Source organism: Cupressus sempervirens, chromosome 5, assembly GCF_028749045.1.
Source record: "Cupressus sempervirens isolate cs-2001-9-10 chromosome 5, ASM2874904v1, whole genome shotgun sequence".
Lineage (NCBI taxonomy): Eukaryota > Viridiplantae > Streptophyta > Pinopsida > Cupressales > Cupressaceae > Cupressus > Cupressus sempervirens.
In genome coordinates, this window is record NC_143122.1 from 890558609 (window position 1) to 890582791 (window position 24183).

At 37.4% G+C, this 24183-nt stretch overlaps 1 protein-coding gene across 2 annotated transcripts in view; it reads right to left on the reverse strand.

Moving 5' to 3' along the window:
• Nucleotides 1-2836, reverse strand: part of LOC149558786 (U3 snoRNP-associated protein-like EMB2271) — a 45657-nt gene extending 42821 nt beyond the window's left edge. For both annotated transcript variants that reach the window (XR_016365075.1, XM_089832849.1), the window contains exon 1: nt 2254-2836. Coding sequence is in view for 1 of the 2 variants with exons in the window: in XM_089832849.1 (XP_089688975.1) it covers nt 2254-2711 (458 nt within the window). In the remaining variant the exon portion in view is untranslated. The remainder of the gene's footprint in view (nt 1-2253) is intronic.
• Between the last annotated feature and the right edge of the window lie 21347 nt (nt 2837-24183).

The window sequence follows — 24183 nt, forward strand, 5'->3', positions numbered from 1 at the left end:
CACCAAATGTAAAGAACTAGCCTATAGAGATTACTATAACAGTGTGTCGTGGTCCCCAAGAAATTGAAGATGAGGATATTCCTTCCAAATGTCCATTTAGCTCTTCTAGAACCCATATGACTACCATTTCCCCACGTATATAAATCACCAAAAAGTGTTATACAGCACAGCTGAGATATTCCCCACATGCTAAAAGCTCACCGCTAGTATTAACGAGAGCCTCAACATGTTTTGGATGTGAAACATTGACATCTACAGCATGGCCAAGTCTACCTCCACAAGCAATGCTCCTATACATCAAGCACTACAGCTGACTTCTATCACAGACTTCTGTAACTATTTATCTACCCCCTTTTACCTCATTTCACAGTTCTTGTATGATTTCTGCATGTTTTCCTCTATAGAATCATATGCAACTATATTTGAGGATTGTTTTAGGTTTGAAAGTTGCCTTTTAATGAATACAGTTTTGATTTGAACTATGAAAACTCTTCATGCCTATGACTATATAATTGCATGCTTGTATGTATTACTCATCTTGACAGATTCAAAGGAACAAAAAGTTTCCATATTTCTGAAGGAATTTAGACAACTACTACAACCAACCATATGATACAACTTTACGTTTGCAATATATCATGCCCATGCTAGAGATCATGTTCTTAATAAATAAACCTAGGATATACAATAAAATATAATGGCAATTCATTATAATAGGCCACCGCCAACCATATCTACAAGAATTAAACAGAAGAAATTTATTTTAAAAGGGAAAGTAGAGTTAGAAGAAATTATAAAGCAATTTAATTTTTAATAGGGTTGACTGGAATATTTTTTATCATTAAATAGCGGCTAGGGGCAGCGCCCTTGTAGTAATATCTAAAAAATCACATCATTGGGCAAGAGACTGTATTCAAAATGTCCTGATTATTACTTCTATCTGTAATTCATCTACCCCTCAACCGAACATCTTCTATAAATCCTACTAAACAACAACCCATCCAGGCATTTCCTTGGCAGCACAAACCTTGACTAGGCATCCAGGGCCACACTTAGAATGAATGGCCAAATCCTCTTTCACAAGTAGCTCCACACTAGAGGAGGCAACACTGATATCTTTGACCTGAACACTCTCCTCATCCCTAGCAAGACCTTCCAAAACGAATTACTTCTGCAACCAACCAGGCCACACTCCTTTAGTAGGTCCATCAATTTCTTCAGAAAAGTATTGCATCTTGCCACCATCCACCGCTACACAATTCTAGAACCATCCACCCAGCAAAGGGGATATCTCTTCACTTCCTTCCCTCATTGACATATCACATAGTAGACTTTTAGCAAAGCGATCATCTTCTTTTCATCAATGTTCTCCTGCATATGGTCTAATTCATCAAGGAAATTTTCTTGAAAAGCTTCGTACACAATGCAACCATATCCTTCGCTTCACCAACATTGTTCAAGACTGCAACAAACATTGTCGTAATATCCATATTCACACAACAACAATGCTCAGATGAGAGAAAATCCCCGCCCAAAAGCCTATGTACTGCACAGACAACCAGCCCATGGCTGTAGATCAGAAGCTTTTCTGCCATTTCTCTAATTAAAAAGCAGTGCCCCATTATGGAAAGGTGTGAGTCCCCCAACTCTGGAAGCTACAAGGGTGAGCAAAATGCATTTGTAGATGGGAGCATTCAAGACATTTTTGGAATGGAAATCGAATAAGCAGATCAGCAATTTGGATTATATATGAGGACCTATTAAGGAGTGAAAGACAAGTCAATATTAAGGAAGAGAACTGCAATCAGCAATGACACAGCAGAAAACTCAGATGAGTTTTCTTTTCAGAATTATTGAGTTGAATGATAATTAAATTTCATCATTTTTTAATATTTAAGATACAATACAGTTTTCAACCTAAATAGGAACTATTGTTCTAGGGCAAAAATAGGAAATGTCCCTAAAGAGAAAACTACACAATATTGCCCATGTAAACTGACACTAGTTCTGTTGCTCCTTGCAATGTCTATCTTGCTTCTTTAAAACGCTGTCGTGCTCAATTTCTACCTTTAGGACTGTCTCTTAACCAAAACAAAAATCAAGTGATTTCATGAACTCCATTGCTCGATGTTCTTATCAAGAAAAAGTTTTCTCGCACGTGATACCTTCAAAATCATCCTCCCAATTATTACCTTAGCCAAAAAGAGAATTTTATCAATCCGATAAATAAATTTAAATGAAGAAGGGAAATACCTCGAAGCAAGAAGACGCTGCACACGGCCGCTCTCTTCGAGCTGCTCCTGCTGAAGAATCTCGGCAACAAGCGAATCCCGTTTACCCCTCCGCCCTTCTTCATCTTCATCTTCTTCGTTTTCCTCATCCTGATCTTTTGTTATTTCCCTAATTTTGTCCAGATAAGCTTTGGCCAACTTAAGTCGCTTATCATCAGCAGTCTCTGTATCTTCCAAGGCGACGTCTTCATCTTCTTCCTCCCCATTTCTGTCAACAAAATCGTCGTCGTCTTCTTCGCTGCTGTGAATCTCCTCCCCTTTCCCTCTTTGTCGTTTAAAGGTTTTATCGTTGAAAAATGGGTCATTGCCAATTGCAGGAGTTTTTCTTTTTCTGTTACTTCCTCCTCCTCGTCCTCCTCTTCCTCCTCCTCTGGATACATTGCTCTTATGGCGCTGCTGGTTTTTCTTCATATTAAACATTGTCGGAAATCTTGATCCTTTCAGCTCTAACAATGGCGGCACCTTCCTTCAGAAACTCTGTGACTGCCACTGCATTTTTTCATCGGCTTAAACCTCTGAAAATAAATTTTAGGTTTTGGGGGACTGAATCTTGCCTATGCGACCGAAAAGAATTAAATTGGATGGAAGGAATATTTTTTTTTTTAAATTATTTAACATATACTTTTACAAATCTACATAACTATATAAATTTTACAAATTTACATAACTATATAAATATTGGTAGACATATTACAATACTTTTCAGATTAATTTGAAGTTGTTTTCATTTAATTTTTGATAACTAGTTTTAAAAATAGTTTCACATATAAATAAGAAATCTATTGGTTGTAAGTTGAGTATGATCTTCAAGTAGGCCTTCCTTGTGTGTAGAAGGTCATTTTCTATTAATAGCATTTATTTCCTTATCCAACTTTTTTTTCTATAGGGTCTTTATTTCCCAATGGCCAACCATAATCAAAGTGTTCAATGTCTCCAAAAATCGTTGGTGGTCGAACATGCGTCTTTCAAGGAAGCATTACAAGAAACCCTCTCAATCCTAGATGGAGCACGCTTCTACAAGTAGTGATCAACCACATCCACCTCTACCAAGGACTTCAATGGGTGTAAGGAACTACCTACCAACGCTTAAACCTAACCAACAAATGGTCATGGCTATTGATGTAGAAAAATCTAAATTAAAGAGCTCTATTGTATTTCTAGCAACCCAGGAACTAACTAATCTGCCTTCTCAAACTTTTTAAAATGAGTGGCTTCATAAAGTGTGGGGAAAAATATTAGTTTTTCACTTTTCATGCTTTCGTATGTTACAGCAAGGATTGTTTTGGGGTTTTCAATAAACAATAATAGCGAAAAGAAAAGTATTAAGACAGTTTTGGAGGATAGGTGCCTATAACTTTTGGGTCATCTCATGGTCTCCATAACCTATACAAGAGGAGATTTTTGCCCTATCCTGCCCTTGGTGGCTCTCTAATGAAAACATTCCTCCATTTTTGTTCAATATTATACCTCGTGCTCTTTAACTCATTATAAATGTTATAAGGGTTGATAAAAACTAATTATCTTCTCCTCCATACTAATGCAAGGGTCCTTATATCTCTCAACCCTAGTCTAGACATCGCCAAGGGGGGGGGAAATGATTTGGATGATCAATTGGTTTCTTGTTTTGTTACATTCCTTGGAGGAATCAATGTGTGCTTCTTGTGTAGGACAAGACGTATGTGAAGCTCTTGTCCACTAATCAAAAGAAACTTATTGCTAACCCTAAATCATTAGAGACTTGCAATGGTAATTCTTACCTTAATAATCTTGCCAAGAATACTCCAAATACATAGCCCTTTAAATTTGCTTCTCATACCCCCTCTAAGACATCTTCCATCAAACTTTATGGTCATTTCTAAAAAACTTGACCACCTCAAAGTTGCTTTCTCGGAAAAGGTGAACCTGTCACTTTGTACACCAGCTAGACTCTCCCTAGGGGTCAAAACCTACTTAAGGCCAACTCTTGAAAATTTGGTTTGAAGCCCTATGATCCTCATCCTAAACACGGGACTAAGAATGCTCAAAAACTTTCTATTGAAAAAATCACAAGGGTCCTTGATCCTATGTTTATTAGTAACAGATCCTCCAAAGGTGAAGGTTCCTCACCCCACAATCCTACCTCCATGGACTAGGCATCTTTGGAAAAACATGTCATTTCACCCTTAGTCCTAGATAAGAATGGTAGCAAGGTTGGAAGTGTCCACAAGGTGACTAAGAACGAATCTAGGATTTTGGGTAGGGTTAAGAATTTAAACAACGATACTAATATTGTAGTTTCTTGTGATGGCTTGGAAGCCCTTCAAAATATGCATGCTAAAGAGAAAAAGCTCTCTAATTTCTCCCTTGTGATCATCTTGAATCTTCCTCCCCCACCTCCCCTTTGCAAGCATTTCATTTTTGCATTTCCCCTTTATGTCTCTTCTAACCCTGGTACCATTAAGATTCAAGAGGTAGAGCCAAGTGATGCTCCTTAAGAGATGTTTCATGCACTAAAATTAGGTAAAGAAGATATTAATGAGATCATTATTGTTCTCGTCAATGCCACTCAAGATGAACCTAGCATTTTTATTTTTAATGCTCTAAAAAAGAAGGGGAGGGAAAGGATCAAAAGGTTAAGAAACACTTTGGAAACCCCTATTCAATACTTGGACCCCTAAGAGGTTGTGATTAAGAAGAAGAGAGGGGGATTGAAGGACTCCTTTAATAACAATAAAGGGAATAAATACCAAGGAAACAACTCCCAAGCTTCTATAAGAGCTTTTATAACACTCATGGATATTGATTTTTAAGGTTGCCTATGGACTTGAAATGTATGTCATGGAATGTCATGGCCCTTGATTCCCCTAATAGGAAATATATTATTAAAAGATTTCTTATGATGAATAGAGGAAAAGATGTTATCCTTCTCCAAGAAATTAAAGTTGTTGATTTTTATCAAGATGTATCCCTAAAATGCATCTCAAAAGATCTCAAATACTTCACCACATCTCGCCATAAAGGAAAAGTGGGGTTGTCATTTTAGTTGGCCCTAAGTGGAGCAAACATATTACCAATTGGGAATGTCCTCCTTGTCACGGATTAATCTAAATAATTTGGATCATTTTTAGATATAGTCATGAAAAGATTGGCACCTATAATGTATATGCAGAAAATGACCACATAGAAAGAACTGAGTTGTGGAAATGGATGTTCCAACTAAGAAACAATTCATGGATTTTTGGAAATGACATTAATATGATTGAACCCCCTTAAAATGAGGTTAAAGGGTGTCATTTTGACTAGAATGGTGCAGACAGATACTTTTGCTATAAAAAGATCAATAAACACAAGCTCTTTGGCAGTTTGGATAGCAATAAGACTAACAACAAAGCTATATTGTATACTGAGTCCAATCTTTAACTAGGGGATAAAACAATCTTTTGCAAATTTGATAGATTCTATGTTGATAAAGATAAATTCAAAAGGTTAGAAGTGAATGGCACTAGATCCTATTATTTTAAACTTCTTGGGTCCATTACACAAGGTTGTGACAGAGGACCATCGTGGGTGTAAGACCAATCTTGCATCACCCAAAAATATTTCCTTTCTATTTATTGAATAAGGGTTGTCTTACTGCAGAGTTGTTGTTTCTAGAGATTTTCTACTTAGTAAATTAGTCATACAAGCTCGAAATGTCCTAATTTCAGAGGTGGATGTTCATCTTGGATATATCAGCCTATCAATTAAGGCTTAGTGCCATATGATAAGTATTTGTGGATTTATTAGGTATTTTTGGTGTGTAATTTTGGTATAAAAACTTCAAGCTCACCGTTGAAGCCCTTGGAGACACTAGATGAGCTTTGAAATGGGGTCAATTTGACCTTCTGTGTGTAAAGCCTTGCAAATCTTAAGCCAAGGATTATGAAAAGTGGTTATAATAGCCAATTAGAGCAACGGTTCAAAAATTATGGCCTTCTGAAGTAGGGTTGACCAAAATTTCCAAAATAAGTGTCAAAAGTGTATCGGGCCTATTCTATATGGAATTTTAAAGTTAATTAGTCTCAAGGGTAGGGGTTTGATGTCTAGAAACTTATAATTTTTGCTTATGGATTTGATTGTGTTTGTTTTGTTTAGCATCAACGTTTCGGATCACACTCCGTGACCCATCATCAGGATGAGAGAATGCAAGAATATACGATTCCATTCTTGCATTCTCTCATCCTGATGATGGGTCACGGAGTGTGATCCGAAACGTTGATGCTAAACAAAACAAACACAATCAAATCTAGAACTATTCCATTCTTGCATTCTCTCATCCTAATGATGGATCACAGAGTGTGATATGAAATGTTGATGCTGAAAAAAGCCAACACAACCAAATCTAGAAGCAAAAATTATATGTTTAATGGATTGTGGAAATCTAATAAGATTGGTCTAGAAACTTCTCGGTTGGTGTAAATATGTCTATTTAAAGAATTTTTGTACATTGTCTAGGACAACTCTGGGTGATAGTTCATAGCTCTATGTTGCAAATTACTGAAAGGAAAGTGCCCATGTGGGTTTGCATATTGTATTTCAAAATTTTGTAATTATGCATTTGCGGTGACAATAAGAAGCATGTTGGTCATTTTTGCCTTCCCGCCAGAATCACCACATTTGAATTCAACGTAGTAACGTTCACAAGTTTTAAATATTCAAATATTCAAAAGGGCGCAAAATACTTTAGGCTAACCTTATGATATTTCTTCCTTGCACATTTTAATATTTCTACGGGCCCGCAAGTCCCCATCGTCAAATCTAAGGAAGATCAACGATTGGCGCTATCTCGCTATGGGAAGTTGCATGTTGTTTTTCCATAGGAACATAGCGCCTTTTGGCCATGTGTCGGGTGGGTCCTCCCTTTCCTTGTTGTTTCTCCAGCGCTGAGTTTTGATAGATCCACGGTGGGCGCTATAGCACTATCAAAAAATTTGTGTTCCTCGCCGTTAGTGACATAGCGCCCGGACGAAAAATGATACTACAGCGACATCAGAAGCAAGGTGAGTCCCAAGCATGCCCCGTTGGATATCAGTGATGAAATTTAGCGCACACGGTGGGACCTCTGGCAACGTGGAAGGATGACTGTGCTTGGAACAAGGCTTTGATTCATCGCCAGCTGGGCAGTTCGTTGATGTCAACAGTTACCTGGACCCACGCCCCTTTTGAATGCATGAAGATTTCCTCACCCTCAAATCAGTTTGGATCAATGGTGGGTGTTATCTCGCTATGGAAAACTGCGAGGAAATTATCCATAGCGATATAGCGCCTCGACAACGCGTGGCACAGACAACATCATGGGCATGCCCTTCTCCAAAGTAATATTATGGCTCGTCCTTGATGGCAATTGTCAGGTGGGTCATAGTACAGTGGTGATATTTCATTGGTCCACTCAGCCAACTCGGTGTGCAGTCGTGCATTTTTGTTGATCACCATAGATCTAGGGAAAATCAACGGTGGACGCTATCTCGCTATGGAAAACTATGAGGATATTACCCATAGCACCATTGTGCCACATGGATCGGTAGGGCCAGGTTACACCAAGATGAAGATAACAGGTGGTTGCCAAGTGGTTCGTGGGCCTAAGTTTTCAAGTTTCTTTTAAGGAGATAGCGCAATAATATGGCGAGTCTTCATGATCGTCAGATCAGTCTAAATCCACAGTGGGCGCTATCTCACTATGGAAAATTGCTTGGAGGATATGCATAGCGACATAGCACCTCAGTGACATGTGTCCTAGTGGGTTTGGTGGAGGCAATAACGGTTAGATGCGTTGGCAGTTAATGTGACCATCGTAGTTGGAGTTTGAGGAATTGGCGCAATTAGTAAAGAAAGATTAGTGAACCTCGGGAAGACCTTGTGGGGTGGCAAAGTGAAAAGAGATTGTTGGTCCATGTGGCTCATTTCAGTGCCAAGGTTATGTTGACCTGCTGACCACGCTGGTTCGTGAACTAGGAACAGGGGATACCGAAGTTTTTTGCATAATCTGATCTTATGATCGATTCCAACCACCCTGGAGTAAATATGAAACAAAGAGGAACACTCTACCCCCCAATCCAACTTATCTACCTGGTCAAAGCACAATTATGGTGTCATTTCTATCTTTTTGAGGCCCTATTTTAGTTAAAAATCAGATTTCATGGTACCAAAAAGCTATATTCAGATCGGATTTTCTTCTGGATCCCCATGATTGTTCTATGTAGGACTTTAATGTAGTGGTTGGGGAGTAACTTCAGTTGGAGGACATCTCAGTTATGCCCGAGCTATAAAGGCAACTTCTAAAAAATTTGAAGGGGTCAACCTTTCTCTGTTTTCTCTGTTATTGCTCTGCAGATTCTTAGTGTAAATTCCCCTGTGCCTCAAAACTGCATGATTTTCTGCCTTATATCTTTCAGCCATTGTTATGAAAGTGCAAGAACTCTTTGCCTCTTACTGATGTTTTGTAGAGATCTATGATCTGCATAACTATATCTCCTTGGCCCATGAATGATAATATAAGTGAATCTCTCTTTCCTTGTGACATTCATCTTGGTCTTTTGATCTGTATGTGATTATTATATTAAAGCAAGTCTGAATGTGTATGTCCTTAGTTTCATTATGGTTCAATAGTGCATATATCGACAGAGATTGGTCTGAACACTCTATTTTGGTGCATCACCTCTTTAGATTAGATTAGGTAGATTCACTTTCATGTTCTCCTTCTCCCTTTTCCTCTCCAAGAGTAGTTAGGTGCACCCTGATAGTAAGAGGAAGCCGACCTTCTCTAGAGACTCAACCTCATAGTTCAAGTCCCACAGCTTGGAGGTTGTTTTCATGTTTCACTAGGTTGTCCTCATGCATAGGCTTTGGACAAGGGTTCAAACCTCAGTGACAACAAAGCCCATGTTTTTTTCTCACGAATTGTTGTTTTTTTTGTTTCTATTATATGTTTATGGTATTAAGAGGAGCACCCTTCATCAAGTGGTATCAGAGCAGGAGTTCCTAAGTGTGTAAATAGATCACTGACTGTGAGGCGATTGCACCAAGACCATGGTTTGGGCTGAGCATGTAGATAGATCGCCAATTGTGAGGCAATTTGCACTAGGATTTCTGTGAAAGTGCAAAAATGCCTCCATGAAGAGAGTGTGGTGGAAGAGTCACATGTGTTACACCTAAGGGTTTTAGAATCCTTTAGAGACAAATGCAAGCATTGACAAAACATATGCATAGAGGCATAAATCTTATTGTAAGAGATAAAATCAATGATGAAGGCAAAGAAGAAGAGCCAGTTATGAACCCTCAGGAAGAAAGATTTTCTAAAGCCATCTCCAATATTAGTAAAAGACCTAAGTTTGAGATTCTCTCATTTTTGAGAAACCTTAACCCAGATGAGTTGATCAATTAGATCAATGAATTGGAGGAATAATTTGAGTATGAAGATATTGAGGATCCTAATAGGGTCAAGTTTTTGAAGGTGAAATTGAAGGGACATGCAAAGATCTGGTGGCAGGATATTCAGTTGGAGAGAAATAGAAAAGGAGAGGAAAAAATCACCAAATGGTAGTTAAATTGAAGTGACAATTCATTCCCATGGCTTATGAGCTTGATCTGCTAAAGAAAATGCAAGGGTTGAAGCAAGCAGAAAGATTTGTTCAAGACTATACTAAAGAGTTCTATTGAGCCATCCAAAAGTTGACAAGGAGAATTTTTTTGTTATCTTAATGGGTTAAGGCCAAGCATTCAGGAGGAGTTGAGTCTAGTTTGAATAAATAATATTCAAGAGGCATACTACTTTTCCCTAAGAGTTTAGGAAAAGATAAACAAAAATTTTGATAACAAGAATAGTAGAAGAGGTTGCAATGGAAGATTTGGTAGATGGTCTTATGGAGGCCGAAATGATGATCAAAAGAACAAGGACGAGGCGAGTAGTAGTAGTCAGAACTAGAGGGGAAATAATTACAATCACTTCCATGACTAGAACAACAAAGATAAGAGAGGAAGAGGAAGAGGGCAAGGAGCTGGAAGAGGAGGTTTTCGCGGCAAATGTTTTCACATGGAGAAGAAGGGCATAGAACATTTGAATGTTCCCAGTGCCAAGGAAGAATAGATAGAACAACTAAAGGCTAGGCCAGAGTTGCGCATGTTGATGAAGATGCCAAATCATTGCATTATGAAGATGTTGAAAGAGGAGAAGTCCTAGTTAATCAAAGAGTCTTATTGAGTGGTGAGAATTAACCTAAATCAAAGGAGAAATTTGTTTCGCACAAGGTGCAAATGTGAAGATAAGTGTTGTGATGTGACCATTGATGGTGGAAGTACTGACAATCTAGTATTAGACAAGATGATGATCATGAAGTTAAATCTCAAGAGGCATAAAAATTTGTGTCTGTATCATATTGCCTAGGTGCAGGATGACCACAAGGTCATGGTCAATGAGCAGTGCTTAGTGAAGTTCAAGATTGGAAGCTACCAGGATAAGTTGTTGTGTGATATCATACATATGGACATATATCATATGTTGTTGGACATGTCATGGCAGTTTGACAGACATGTTGTACATGATGGGCAAGCAAATACCTACACTCTAACAAAGGATGGAGTGAACCATAGGTCAAAGTTGTTGAAGGAGAAAGAAGAAAAGGTAGGTAGTGCTACTAGAACATGTTTTGTTGATAGAATGGATTTTCTCAAAGTCATAAAGCATAAGCAGATGTATTTTGTTGTAATCCTGAAAGATGGTAAAGAAGAAGTAGAGGAGATACCTGCAGAAGTTGAAAATTTATTGGGAGAGTTTCCTAATATTGAGTCAGATAATGTACCTAGTGGATTAACCCTAGTGAGGAAAATCAGTCACCGAATGGATTTGATTCTAGGAGCTAGGTTGTCAAACAAGGCAACACACAAAATGACAACAACAAAAAGTGAAAAATTAAATAGACAAGTTCATGAGTTGTAGAAGAAGGGATTGAGTCTAAGAGAGTCTAAGTCCATGTGTTGTACTAGTAATATTAGCACCAAAGAAGAATGGATAATGGAGGATGTGCACAGATTCACATGCTATTAACAAGATCACAATAAAGTATAGATTTTCATTTCCAAGAATGGATGATATTATGGACTGTTTGAGTGGAGCTATGTATTTCACAAACATGGATCTGAAGAGTGGGTAGCATCAGAGAAGGAGATGAGTGGAAGATTTCCTTCAAGACAAGGGAAGGATTGTATGAGTGGTTAGTCATGCCTTTTGGGCTAACCAATGTATTGAGTACTTTCATGAGGCTCATGAAAGAGGTATTGAAGGAGTTTGTCATTATTTGTCTAGATGATATTTTGATCTTTAGCAAGACATTAGAAGAGCATTTGACACATATTCATGAGGTGTTTGATAAGTTGAGGGAAGAAAATATGCTAATAACTATACAGAAGTGTAGTTTTGTGAAGGAGGAGTTGGTGTACTTGGGATTTGTCATATCAACAAAAGGTTTGAAAATGGACCATGAGAAAGTGAAGGCAATCCTTGAATGACCTACTTCGAGGAGTGCAAGTGAGGTAAGATCTTTTCATGGACTGGCTAGTTTTTACAAAAAAACTTATTAGAGGTTTTAATAGCATTTGTGAGCCTTTTTCTGAAATAATGAGACAAAATAGGAAAGACTTTAAGTGGATTGTAGGAGCATATAAAATTTGTAATATGTTGAAATAGAAAGTTACAAAGCATCCTATTTTAGCGCTTCCAGATTTTAACAAGGTGTTTGAAGTAGATTGTGATGCTAATGGTACTGCAATATGAGTTGTTTTGAGCCAATAAGGTAGACATGTTTCTTATTTCAATGAGAAGTTGAATGGCGTCAAAAGAAAATATTATGTTTATGATCAGAAATTTAATGTTATAGTTCAGGCATTGAAGAACTAGAGACACCGTCTTCTTCCTAAGGAGTTTGTTTTGTATCTTAATTATCAATCTTTGCAATATTTGAATAGTCGAGGGAAATTGAACCAAAGGCATTTGAAGTGGGTTGAGTGTTTGTAGAGTTATACATTTGTTTTGAATTACTATAGTGGGACGTCTAACAAATTTAAAGATGCTCAAAGTAGAAGACAATGTTTGCTGATAGAGAAGCAAATTGAGGTGGTTGGGTTCAAGGAACTCAAGACTTTATATCCAACATATCTTGATTTTTGCGAAGCTTGGGAGGCTTGTACAAAACTTGTTACACTTGAAAGGACAAAGTGGTTGGATTTCATTATCCAAGATGGTATGTTGTTCAAAGGATGTCAATCGTGCATTTCTAGAAGTTCTACAAGAGAGAATCTCACCAAGGAGAAGCATAGTGGAGGATTAAATGGACATTTTGGGAGAGATAAGACCATTGCTTTGGTTGCTAAGAATTATTACTAGCCATACTTGCAGCAAGATGTGATGAAGTTTGTAAAGAATTGCAGATTATGTTAGATGGCAAAAGGCATGAAGAAAATACTGAGTTGTATCAGCCGTTACCTGTACCAAAGAAGTCCCGAGAGGATGTGAGCATGGATTTTGTTCTTAGTTTACCAAGGACCCAACGAGGGCATGATTCAATATTTGTGGTGGTTGAAAGATTTTCAAAGATGACACATTTCATTCCCTACAAGAAGACTAGTGATGTTGTTCGTGTAGCAGAGTTATTTTTCAAAGAAGTGGTAATACTACATGGTTTTCCAAAGAGTAAAGTTTTAGATTGAGATACCAAGTTTGTTAGGTATTTCTAGCAAAAATTGTGAAAGAAATTGAAGATAGATTTGAAGTTCAGTTCATCACATCATCCACAAGATGATGCACAAACAAAAGTTGTGAATTGGAGTTTGGGTAGTTTGTTGAGATGCTTCGTTGGAGATAAACCAAAGGGTTGGGATCTAATTTTATCAAAGGTAGAATTTGCATGCATTAATTTTATCAACATGAGTACTTGTAAATCACCATTCCAAATTGTATATGGGAATAGTCCTAGAAATGCTTATGAATTGCAACAATTGAATAAAGGTTAAATAAGCAGTGCTAAAGCAAAAAAAATTTGTTGAACATTTGAAGAATATCCATGAGCAGGTGAGGAAGCACATTATCAAGATGAGTACACATTGTAAAGCTAAGGTAGATATGAAAAGGAGGTATAAGGAATTTCATATTGGAGATGAAGTCATTGTTCATTTGAGAAAGAAGCATTTTTTAGTAGGTACATATAATAAACTGAAAATGAAGAAGTTTGGACTATGCAAGATAGTAAAGTGACATGATTCTAGAAATGCCTATGAAGCAGAGTTTCCTGTTGAATTGAATATTCCACCAGTATTTAACATTTTAGATTTGATAGAGTATTATGAAGGAGGTGATGGAGATGAAGTTGCAGAAGCGCAGTGGAGTATTCCAGCAACTAGTTCAACTAGAAAAGAGATTGAAGAGATATTAGACAACTGTATTGGCAAGAGTACAAGGAACAAAACTTATGAAGAGTACATGGTCAAGTGGAAAGGTATGCTAGTAGAAGATTCATCATGACTAGCAAGGGAGGAGGTTAGTCGTCTTGGCTTTTCTCTGAACACCTGAGACGTGAAGGGGTCACTTCTCAAATTACCGCAGGTGTCTAATGCATGAGCATCCTAGGTGTAAGAGTAATCTTGCATCACCCAAAAATTGTCCTTTTTGTTTCTTGAATAATGGTTGTCTTAGCATAGATTTATTGTTTCTTGAGGCTTGCTAAATAGTAAGTAAGTCATACGAGCTCAAAATGTCCTAATTTTAGAGGTGGATGTTTATCTTGGATATATTAGCCTACCAGTTGAGGCTGAGTGCCATATTATGAGTATTCATGGATTTATAACATAAGCTTTGGTGTACAATTTAGTATAAAAACTTCAGGCTCACCGTTAAAGACCTTAGAGGCCCCGAATATGCTTTGAAATGGGGTCACCTTCGCTAATCAAGACTTGTAGATTAAAGCAGAGGGTTCTAAAAAGTGGTTATAATAGCCAACCAAAGAAATAGTTTGAAAGTTGTGCCCTTCCAAAGTTGGGCCAACCAAACTTATCAAAATAAGTGTCAAAGGTGTATTAGGTCGACTCTATATGGAAATTTTGAGTTAGTTGGTCTCAAGGGTTAGGGTTTGATGTCTAGAAACTTCGCAGGTGGTATAAAAATGTCTATTGAATGAATGCTCATACATTATCTAGGATAGCTCTGGGTGATATTTTGCAGCTCTGTGTTGCAAATTATTGTAAGGCACTCATGTGGGTTTGCATATTATATTTCAATTTTTTGTAATTTTTCTTTTGTGGAGATAATTAGAAGCCCATATTTTATTCTCAAAAATTGTTGTTATTTCTTTGTCTTAGTTATGTCTTTGTGGTATTAAAAGGAGCACCCTTGATCAAGCTGTATCAAAGTTCCTAAGTGGGTAAATAGATTGCTGACTATGAGGCAATTGCACTAGGACCATCGTTTAGGCTAAGTGTGTAGACATATCGCCGATTGTGAGGTAGTTTACACTAGGGTTTCCACAGGAGTGTAAAAATACCTCAATGAAAAGAGTGTGGTGGAAGAGTCGCATGTGTTACACTTGAGGGTTTTAAAGCCCTTTAGAGACAAATTCTATCATGTGCCCTTTTCAAATAATTAAAAATAATAATCTCTGCTAAGGCAGGCAGGCCCAAAAAGGTGAAGTTTCAGCAAAAGGGGCTAATCTTTGGAAACAAATGGACTAATAAATGAAAATTATTATTAAAATATGTTTTATTAAACCCTCTTGGACGTGAGTTAGGGTTATGCCCTCTTTTAAGGGATTTGGAGACATTTTGGGCTCATTCCAGAACTTGATTTTTGTTCATTGCTTTGTTGTTCTTCAGAGGCTGCCAAACCTGTGGAGAAGGAGACCCAAGGACGGGAGTTTGCAGGTTTAAAGGAAGGCTAAGGATGGGATTTTAAAGCCATTCCATGTGCAAGCTCATGCAGAGTTTTCCCTTGTGTTGAACAGTGCAAATTTGTGGGTTTTCGGGTGTGTTTTTGTAAGAGTTTGGTGTTTTTGGTTGAGTATTTATTATCAGTTTGGGTTGCTGCTATATTTCAGACATTTATATGTTAAAAAAGAGATGAATATATGTATTTGGTCATGGTTATACTTCTGTGATAGATTATTAGTGTTTTTGTGGTGTTTTCAAGCTATTTTGTGTTATTTTTGGGAGCCCGATGAGCATTGTTTTTGTCCTCCGTTTGGAAGTTGTTGTGTAAATGCTATACAGATCGAGAAATGTCATTTTGTAGGTCGTTATGCTGGTGAAATTTTTGTAAAAATGTCCACTTTCAAATTTATTAATAATATGTGAAGCTGTGAAGTTTTTGGCACTATTTCGGGCATACTCGATTTGGGTTTTATTGAGAAATTGGTGGATCTTTGAAATATTGGTTGTTTGATTTTAAAAACCTTATTAGAGGTTTTAAATATCAAATAAAATTAGTAAGGGGATATTTCAAATTCAAGCATTGGAAAATCAAATGCGTAAAGGGATAAATCTTTTTGTAAGAGATGAAAGTGATGATGAAGGCGAAGAAGAAGAAAATGTTGAAGAAGAGGTGGTTCTGAACCTCAAAGAAGAGCAAAATTTTTAAGGCCATCTCCAAGATTGGAAAAAGACCTAAGTCTGAGGTTCCCACATTTTTGAAAAATCTTAACCCAAAGGAGTTTATCGATTAGATCAATGAATTGGATGAATACTTTGAGTATGAAGATATTGAGGATCCTAATAGGGTGAATTTTGCGAAGGCAAAATCGAAAGGACATGCAAAAATCTGGTGCCGGGATATTTAGTTGGAGAGAAATAGAAAAGGAAAGGACAAAATCACTAGATGGGACTGGATGGTAGTTAAATTGAAGCAACAATTCATTCTCATGGATTATGAGCTTCATCTACTAAAGAAAGTACAAGGGTTGAAGTAAGCAAAAATATATGTTCAAGAGTATATTGAAGAGTTCTACCGAGTTCTCATTAGAACTGGCCATGTGAAAGCCAACAAGGAGAAAGTTTTCCATTATCTCAATGGGTTAAGGCCAATAATTTAGGAGGAGATGAGTTTAGTTCAAATGAAAAGTATCAAAGAGGCATACCAATTTTCCATAAGAGTTGAGGAAAAGCTAAACAAGAAGTTTGATAACAAGAATAGTGGAAGAGGTCGTAGTGGAAGATCTAGTGGACGATGTTATGGAGGCTAAAATGATGATAAAAAAGAATAAGGACGAGATGAAAAGTAGTAGTCACAACTAGAGGCGAAATAATTCCAATCATTTCCATGACCAAAACTGTTAGACTAACCGATAGTCTTCTCCTTTAGGATTCATGACATGACTCGACTGCCTCCTGTGTTCTATAAGTCCAGTGGTTGTATCGAACATTAATAAGTTGATCTATTGGTACAATGACAACCTTGGCTTCTAAAAAGTGGTATTAGAGCTCAATCACAAGTTCAAATCCCCTCAGGTAACACTAAGGGGGGAAATTGTTGGACTAATCGACAACCTTCCCCTTCGAGATTGGCTACATGGCTTAACTACCTCTTGTGTTCTATAAGTCTAGTGGTCATATCAGACATTAATAGGTTGACCTTTTGATGCGATAACAACTCTAGCTTCGAACAATAGAGATCAGAGAGAAAGAGGAAGAGGAAGAGGAAGAGGGCAAGGAGTTGGAAGAGGAGGTTTTCGTGCAAAATGTTTTCTCTAAAAAGAAGAAGGGCATATATCATTTGAATGTTCCCAATGCCAAGGAAGAATATATAGAAGAAATGAAGGCCAGGATAAAATTGTGGATGTTGATGAAGATGCCAAATCATCATATTCTGAAGATGTTGAAAGAGGAGAAGTCCTAGTTAATCGAAGAGTCTTGTTGAGTGGTGAGAATCAACCTTATCAAAGGAGGAATTTTTTTTACACAAGGTACAAATGTAAAGATAAGTGTTGTGATGTGATCATTGATGGTAGAAGCACTTACAATCTAGTGTCAGAAAAGATGGTCACAGAGTTAAATCTCAAGAGGTAGAAACACCCATATCCAAACCGTATTGCCTAGGTGCAAGATGACCACAAGGTCATGCTCAATGAGCAATACTTAGTGGAGTTCAAGATTGAAAGCTACCAGGATGAGGTGTTGTGTGATATCATACCTATGAACATATGTCATATTTGTTGGGTAGGTCATGGCAGTTTGACACACATGGTGTACATGATAAGTGAGCAAATACCTACACTTGACAAAAGATGGAGTGAAACATAAGTTGAAGTCATTGAAGGAGAAAAAGAAAAGGTATGTAGTGCTTCCAAAATATGTTTTGTTGATGGAAAGGTGTTTCTCCAAGGTATGAAGCATGAGCATATGTGTTTTGTTGTAATTCCAAAAGATGGTAAATAAGAAGTAGAGGAGATAGTTGTAGAAGTTGCAAATTTATTGGGAGAGTTTTTTGACATTGTATTAGATAATGTACCTGATGGATTACCCCCAATGAGGAAGACCATTCACCGGACAGATTTGATTCTAGGAGCCCATTTTCCAAACAAGGTAGTGCACATAATGACACAAACAAAAATCGGAGAATTAAATAGACAAGTTCATAAGCTATTACAGAAGGTGTTGATCTGAGAGGGTCTAAGTCCATATGTTGTACCAACAATATCAACACCAAAGAAGAATGGAGAATGAAAGATGTGCACAAATTCATGGGCTATCAAGAAGATCACAATAAAGTACATATTTACATTGCCAAGGATGGATGATACTATAGACTATTTGAGTGGAGCTATGTATTTCACAAAGATAGATCTAAAGAGTGGGTACCATCATATTTCCATCATGGAAGGAGATGAGTGGAATTATCCCTCCAAGACAAGGGACAGATTGTACATATGGTTAGTCATACCTTTTGGGCTAACTAATGCACCAAGTACTTTCATGAGGCTCATGAATAAGGTGTTGAAGGAGTTTTTGGGTAAGTTTATCATTTCTTACCTAAATGATATTTTGATCTTTAGAAAGATGTTAGAGGAGAATTTGACACATATTCAGAAGGTGTTTGATAAGTTGAGGGAAGAAAAGCTACTAATAAATCTAAATAAGTGTAGTTTTGTGAAGAAGGAGTTGGTATACTTGGAATCTGTAGTATCAACAGAAGGTTTAAAAATGGACCATGAGAAAGTGAAGGCTATCCTTGAATGACCTACTCCAAGGAGTGTGACTGAGATAAGATCTTTTCATGGACTGCCTAGTTTTTACAAAAAGTTTATCAGAGGTTTTAGTAGTATTTATGAGCCTTTGACTGAAACAATGAGACAAAATAGGAAAGATTTTAAGTGGATTGTAGGAGTAGATAAAAGTTCTAATGTGTTGAAATAAAAAATACAAAGCAACCTATTTTAGCACTTCCAAATTTTAACAAGGTGTTTCAAGTACACTGTGATGCTAGTGTTACTGAAATAGGAATTGTTTTGAGCCAAGAAAGTAGCCCTGCTGCTTATTTTAGTGAGAAGTTAAATGATGCAAAAAGAAAATATTATTTTTATGATCAGGAAGTTTATGCTATAGTTCAGGCATTGAAGAAGTGGAGAAACTATCTTCTTCCTAAGGATTTTTTATTTTATTTTATTTTAATATTGATCATTTTTGGTTAACAACTTGTCTTCCTTGATTTGGTTTATGCCCTGACTCTTGATATGCCCAATATGGTGAAAGAAAAATTTGTTAGTAACATAATGGATCTATATAGCTATTCTATCAAGGACCCCTAAATTGAAAGGTACAACTCCCTTGTATGAAAATATTTGCAATGAATGTTTTTTTTAGTAGATCAACATAATTTAAGGGCATGCTCGTAACCAGAGAGCAGAAGAGGTATGACTAGATTCTCTGAAGCTCTCAAACAATATAGGTGAATCTCAGATGATGGCTCACAAAGCTCCACAACTATGAATGCACTTGAGTCACCTTAAGTTCCTTTGATACCCAAACGTAGCTTATTTAATTTATTGAATGAAAGATGCAACAATGCAAGACTAACTAATAATGCATACTACATAAGAAGAAAAAAGAAAATCAACTTAGCAATGTTGTGATTGCCTAAGTTACTGAGGTTTCACAATAACAGTTTGCTTCTTACTTAGTAGCCTACATTATTAAATATCGAACTTCCCACACAACCATGAAGATGCACATAAACTAACTTATATAGAGCATAAGGAATTAGATAACATTGCAAATAATGGAAATAAAGCTTACATCCACTGATAAGGAGGAAAAAAAAACCCAGTTCATTTACAATCCTACAATTTTATTAATAGCACATCTCATTAGTGGTAAATTTTTATGTCTCGTGTTCTCTTCTATGTGTTTTATTAGTTTTTGATATTGTTATATTTGCATGTAATTATTATTTTAGTTTGTGGTTAATCCTAACATTACACAATTGGATTTATGGAATAGTCAAAGCATGTTGAAGACGAGGATTGATGAGCTGACATATTTAATACATGATTAAGCTTGATGAATAATCTAAGATGAGGATTCAATGAGATATTTCAAGGAAAGAAGAAGAAAGAGAAATGATGAACAGATTTAGTGAATCTAATCAAACCCTAAGTTCTACGATAATGTTTAAGTGGCAAAGATTAAACCTATCTATTTAAAGAGACATAAGAGATGACAGGTTGGCTGGCGAACTTGAGAGAATTTGTGAAAGAACAAGATTTGCAGATAAAAATGAGAAGTTGGTTAGAGTGAGATTGCTTGAGGTGTTGCCGAGCAGATCAGAGATGGAGAATATGATGAAGACTAATCAATGAACTAGGAATGGGCTTAATGGAGATCTGAACATGTAAAGTGAGTTGTAATTTTTCAGATCAACCTAGATTTTTTTTTTTTGATAGGTAATATTATGATTTTGTATTAATATTAAAAAGAGGAATTACAATATTTTCATATGCAAAGTTTGGCCGAAGACCTTAATAACTACCCATCCCTAGGGCCATACATATTTGTTTGTACAAAAAATAGAGCATTAACACCCTGCCACAAGTACTAACCACCCAAACCCACTTAGCCACCCAAAAAGAAAACATATAGGTGCCCAAAGGGCTAACACCTACCACCTCCACTAGCTTCCTATGTCTAGTCCTTGAACCAACGAGCCATCTCCTCCCATGTGAAGGTTGGAGTTGATTGATTGTCTAGTAGAGATATCGACCTTGGCTTCCCATGTGGAATTTGGTGATGCTTCCTATTGCTTTCTCCTGCCTCTTCTGTCAATGAAACATCCACCCACATGCCCTTTACCCTGGATTATCCCCCTTCTTTTTTATTCTTCCTCACAAGTTGATGTCGTAGGGGCTACCCTAGAGCTAACACACTCTTTTGCAATGTTGCCTTCTTGAATCCATGCTTATCCTCAACCGACACCCAAATCCTCCCCTATAGGAAGTCCACTATCTTCCTCCATCCTCGCTCTACCTTGGGGATGTGTGAACCTTTTGGACTTGTTGAAGACCAAACTACCGGGGGTTGTATAGAAGATTCCCCACCTCCAATCAATCTCCATGACTCTTCTCCAATCTCTAAGTCCACACCCAAAACAACGTGTTCCACTGTCTCTTCCAACCCCAATAGCTAGTACGGGTTGACACAAGCTGCCACGACCCAATATACTTCCTCATTCAATTCGCCCACCATCAATGCCAGTGCCACAAAAGTGAGGCAACGTCCAATTTTGATTGCTACTTCCAGTAATCATCCAGGTACTCCACATGGAACATCTATTGTATGTCCTCCAAGAAATCTAGATCATCGAACATGAAAATGTTCTTCAAACATCGGACTGTAATATTTCCTTCATAAGTTTGCATTTTGTTCTCTGACCTTAATGCAAAATTTGCCTCCATTTTTGTCTTCCTTGTTTAAAACTCTATGTATTACCCTGCCTTTCCTCCTTATATTAATTTGCTTCAAATACTCTGGAAGCAAGCATATGTCTAGGTGCCAAATAATGATATCACAAGTTGACATGCACTAGAGATTATGATCTCTATATACCATAAATTGATGAATGCCATCAAGGGATGGAGTCATGATGAAAGTTACATTCCCTAAATAATCAACAAGGATGCTTTATTTTTTTATTTTGGCTTGTTAATAATTCCTCTCTTCAATCTAAAATGAGAAGCTGAAGGTCTTCAAATATTTCATCCTAAATCCCCAAAGATGCATTCGCGCCCATATTGGCCAACTTGTCCACCACGCTCCTAAAACTAGAGCCTCTTTTGTCACACAAAATTTTGCCACATTATTTGTGCCATAGCTCAATCGTTTGGCCATTAATTCAAGAGTGTTGTCCTTATGATCTCTTTTAATTAAATAAAAGACCCCATTCTTCTAACCCACTTAAAGTGCACATATAAAGTCCTTTTTCTATTTTACAATTAAAAGAAAAGGCTTGTGAGACTTTTTGTCTTATGTGACAAGTCAACTTATATTCTATTGGTTGACTTGTGTGTACACATGGATCACTCCTATTTTTGAATTCCACCGTTGATCATCCACCATCTTCATCTTGATCTCTATCGTCCATATATCTTTAAAAGGGAGAGATCTTTCCCCCTCAAAGGATCCATCTTTTGAATATTGTCATGCTGCAGGTTTTCTAACAGGTTTCTTTGGAGCTTTGTGGAGAACTTCTCATTTCTTGTCTCATTCTCTCATTCCATCATATTAGCATAAGATCGTATGGCATTCTTAGCATAGTTGCATTTTAGTTTAGCTTTGATTTCTTGCAATAATCTCACATAGTATAAATATTTGGTTTTGAAATACTCTCATTCATGTTTAGCATAGTTGCATCTTGCATTTCCATTCAAGTTTAGTCTTCCATTTTGCATTGCATCTTTGAGGAACTCATTGTAGACACTTGCATTCTTGCTCTTGTCTCAAAGAACCTCCCATTGCATGGTTTACTAGCAAGAAGCACATTTCTAAGGCTTGGCTGAGAGCCTTCATGCTTGAATACTAGCTTCTTGCACTCCATGGATAGGGAGCTCTAAGCCGACATCTAAGCATTCCAACTCATGGAATTGTTTGGATAGAAGGGTTTAGAGTGTGACACAAATCAAGTGTACATTTTTGGCACCCACCGTGGGGATGGACTGTACGTTTCGCCCTACCTTTTCTTATTTTCGCTTGCATTTCCCTTACTGCTCTGCTTTTTTTTTCTTTTTTACAGTCGCAGGGTTGGGCGACATTTTTCCAGTATCGCACAATAGTTCACAGTACTGTCATGCGACACTTTTTTTGGAAATAGTGTCGCTCTTGCAGCCTGCATACTGTCACCCTCTATGCAAAAATCTGTCGCACGACTTAAGAAAAACTGTCGTCCAAACAAAAAATGTCGCTTGCGTGTACTGTGAAGTATCGCACGACATTTGTTCAGCAAAAAGTATCGCTTGACATTTTTTTTGCTCGTTCCTTGAGGGATTTGATGAAATTTCTTCTTAGCTGGCTAACTGTCATTTTTAAGAAGATTTCTAGGTTGTTTTGCAGAGGTTTAATTCATGATTTTTGTGATTATTTTGTGCTAACTTGTGGGCTAACGAGTTGTGATTGCAGGTTGCCCTCTTTGTGAAGAAAAAAATTGAAACCTTGCATACAAAAGAACGCATGTCAAAGCTTCAAATGTGCAAGGGCTACTAACATTGTTTGCAGGGCTGCCCAAAGCATAAAAACCCAAACTAGCTTGACTTTTTGTTTCCATGTGCGGCATTTGAATAGTTGTTCATTTTTTTAGGCACATAAAACTTGTGATTGGAGTCTTTTGGTAATAGGAGAGTATGCTCTTCACCCTTGTGGTGAATCAGAAATCTTGACTTGCCATTTGGTTTCAAAAGCAAGGGGTAATTGAATCTTCTTGGCATGTTTGGGAGAAAACGATTGGAATAGGAGAGTATGCTCTTCACCCTTGCGGTGAATCAGAAATCTTGACTTCCGAAAGTTGATCCACTTTGTGTAGTTAGAATCCTTTAGAGGGCTTGCTCTCGGACGACCTGAGAGGAACGACCCAAGTGGGGACAAGCCAATTACCTGGCTCTTCCAACCCACTATAAACTCAAGGCTACCAAGGACACAAAACTTTGGTAGACGTAGTGTTTGTCTTCGCCTAGTGTGATCGCTTATGGGATTTGGACCATAGGGAGATCACTAGGCAAGAATGCTTAAGGTACTCTTGTGATTGCGAGATCGGTTACTCATTGTAAGGTGAGGTGTCCCGTAATTGGGAGCAAGAGGAACACTATGAACGGAAGCTCGATCTAAAAACTCTAAGTTAGTAACTACCCTTTTTAGCCGCTCAACTTCTTGGTGCAAGGATCGATCCTAGTGGACTACCCGGATCACCCCTAGATTTACACTCACCATATGTGTTCCCTTGGTTGTGCTTATGGAACTTCCATGACAAAGCCAATATCTCTTGTGAGAAACCACTTGGTGTGAGGCAAAGGAGCATCAAGCGTGGGCCAAGTTGTTGAGTAATGAACCGTGACTCTAAGGTAGATTGCTTGGCTATTGTTTTCGATGTTTTGACCAGTTTTATGTTTTTGCAACATAAACATTCTAATAAAAAGTTGTTAGGAAGGTCGTTCTGATATCCCAAATGCATATTGACAAGGTTGTTTTTGCCCTTGATCAATTGTTTTGAGACATGTTACAACACTTACTATTTGCAAACCTTGCTGTTTACTGATACAAACTGAAACGAAACGCTGTCTAATTAAAACGACTGTCTGATTGACAAATTGAAACGAACTTCAAATTGAAAAATTGACTTTTTTGCACAAAACTGACACTCTGTCGC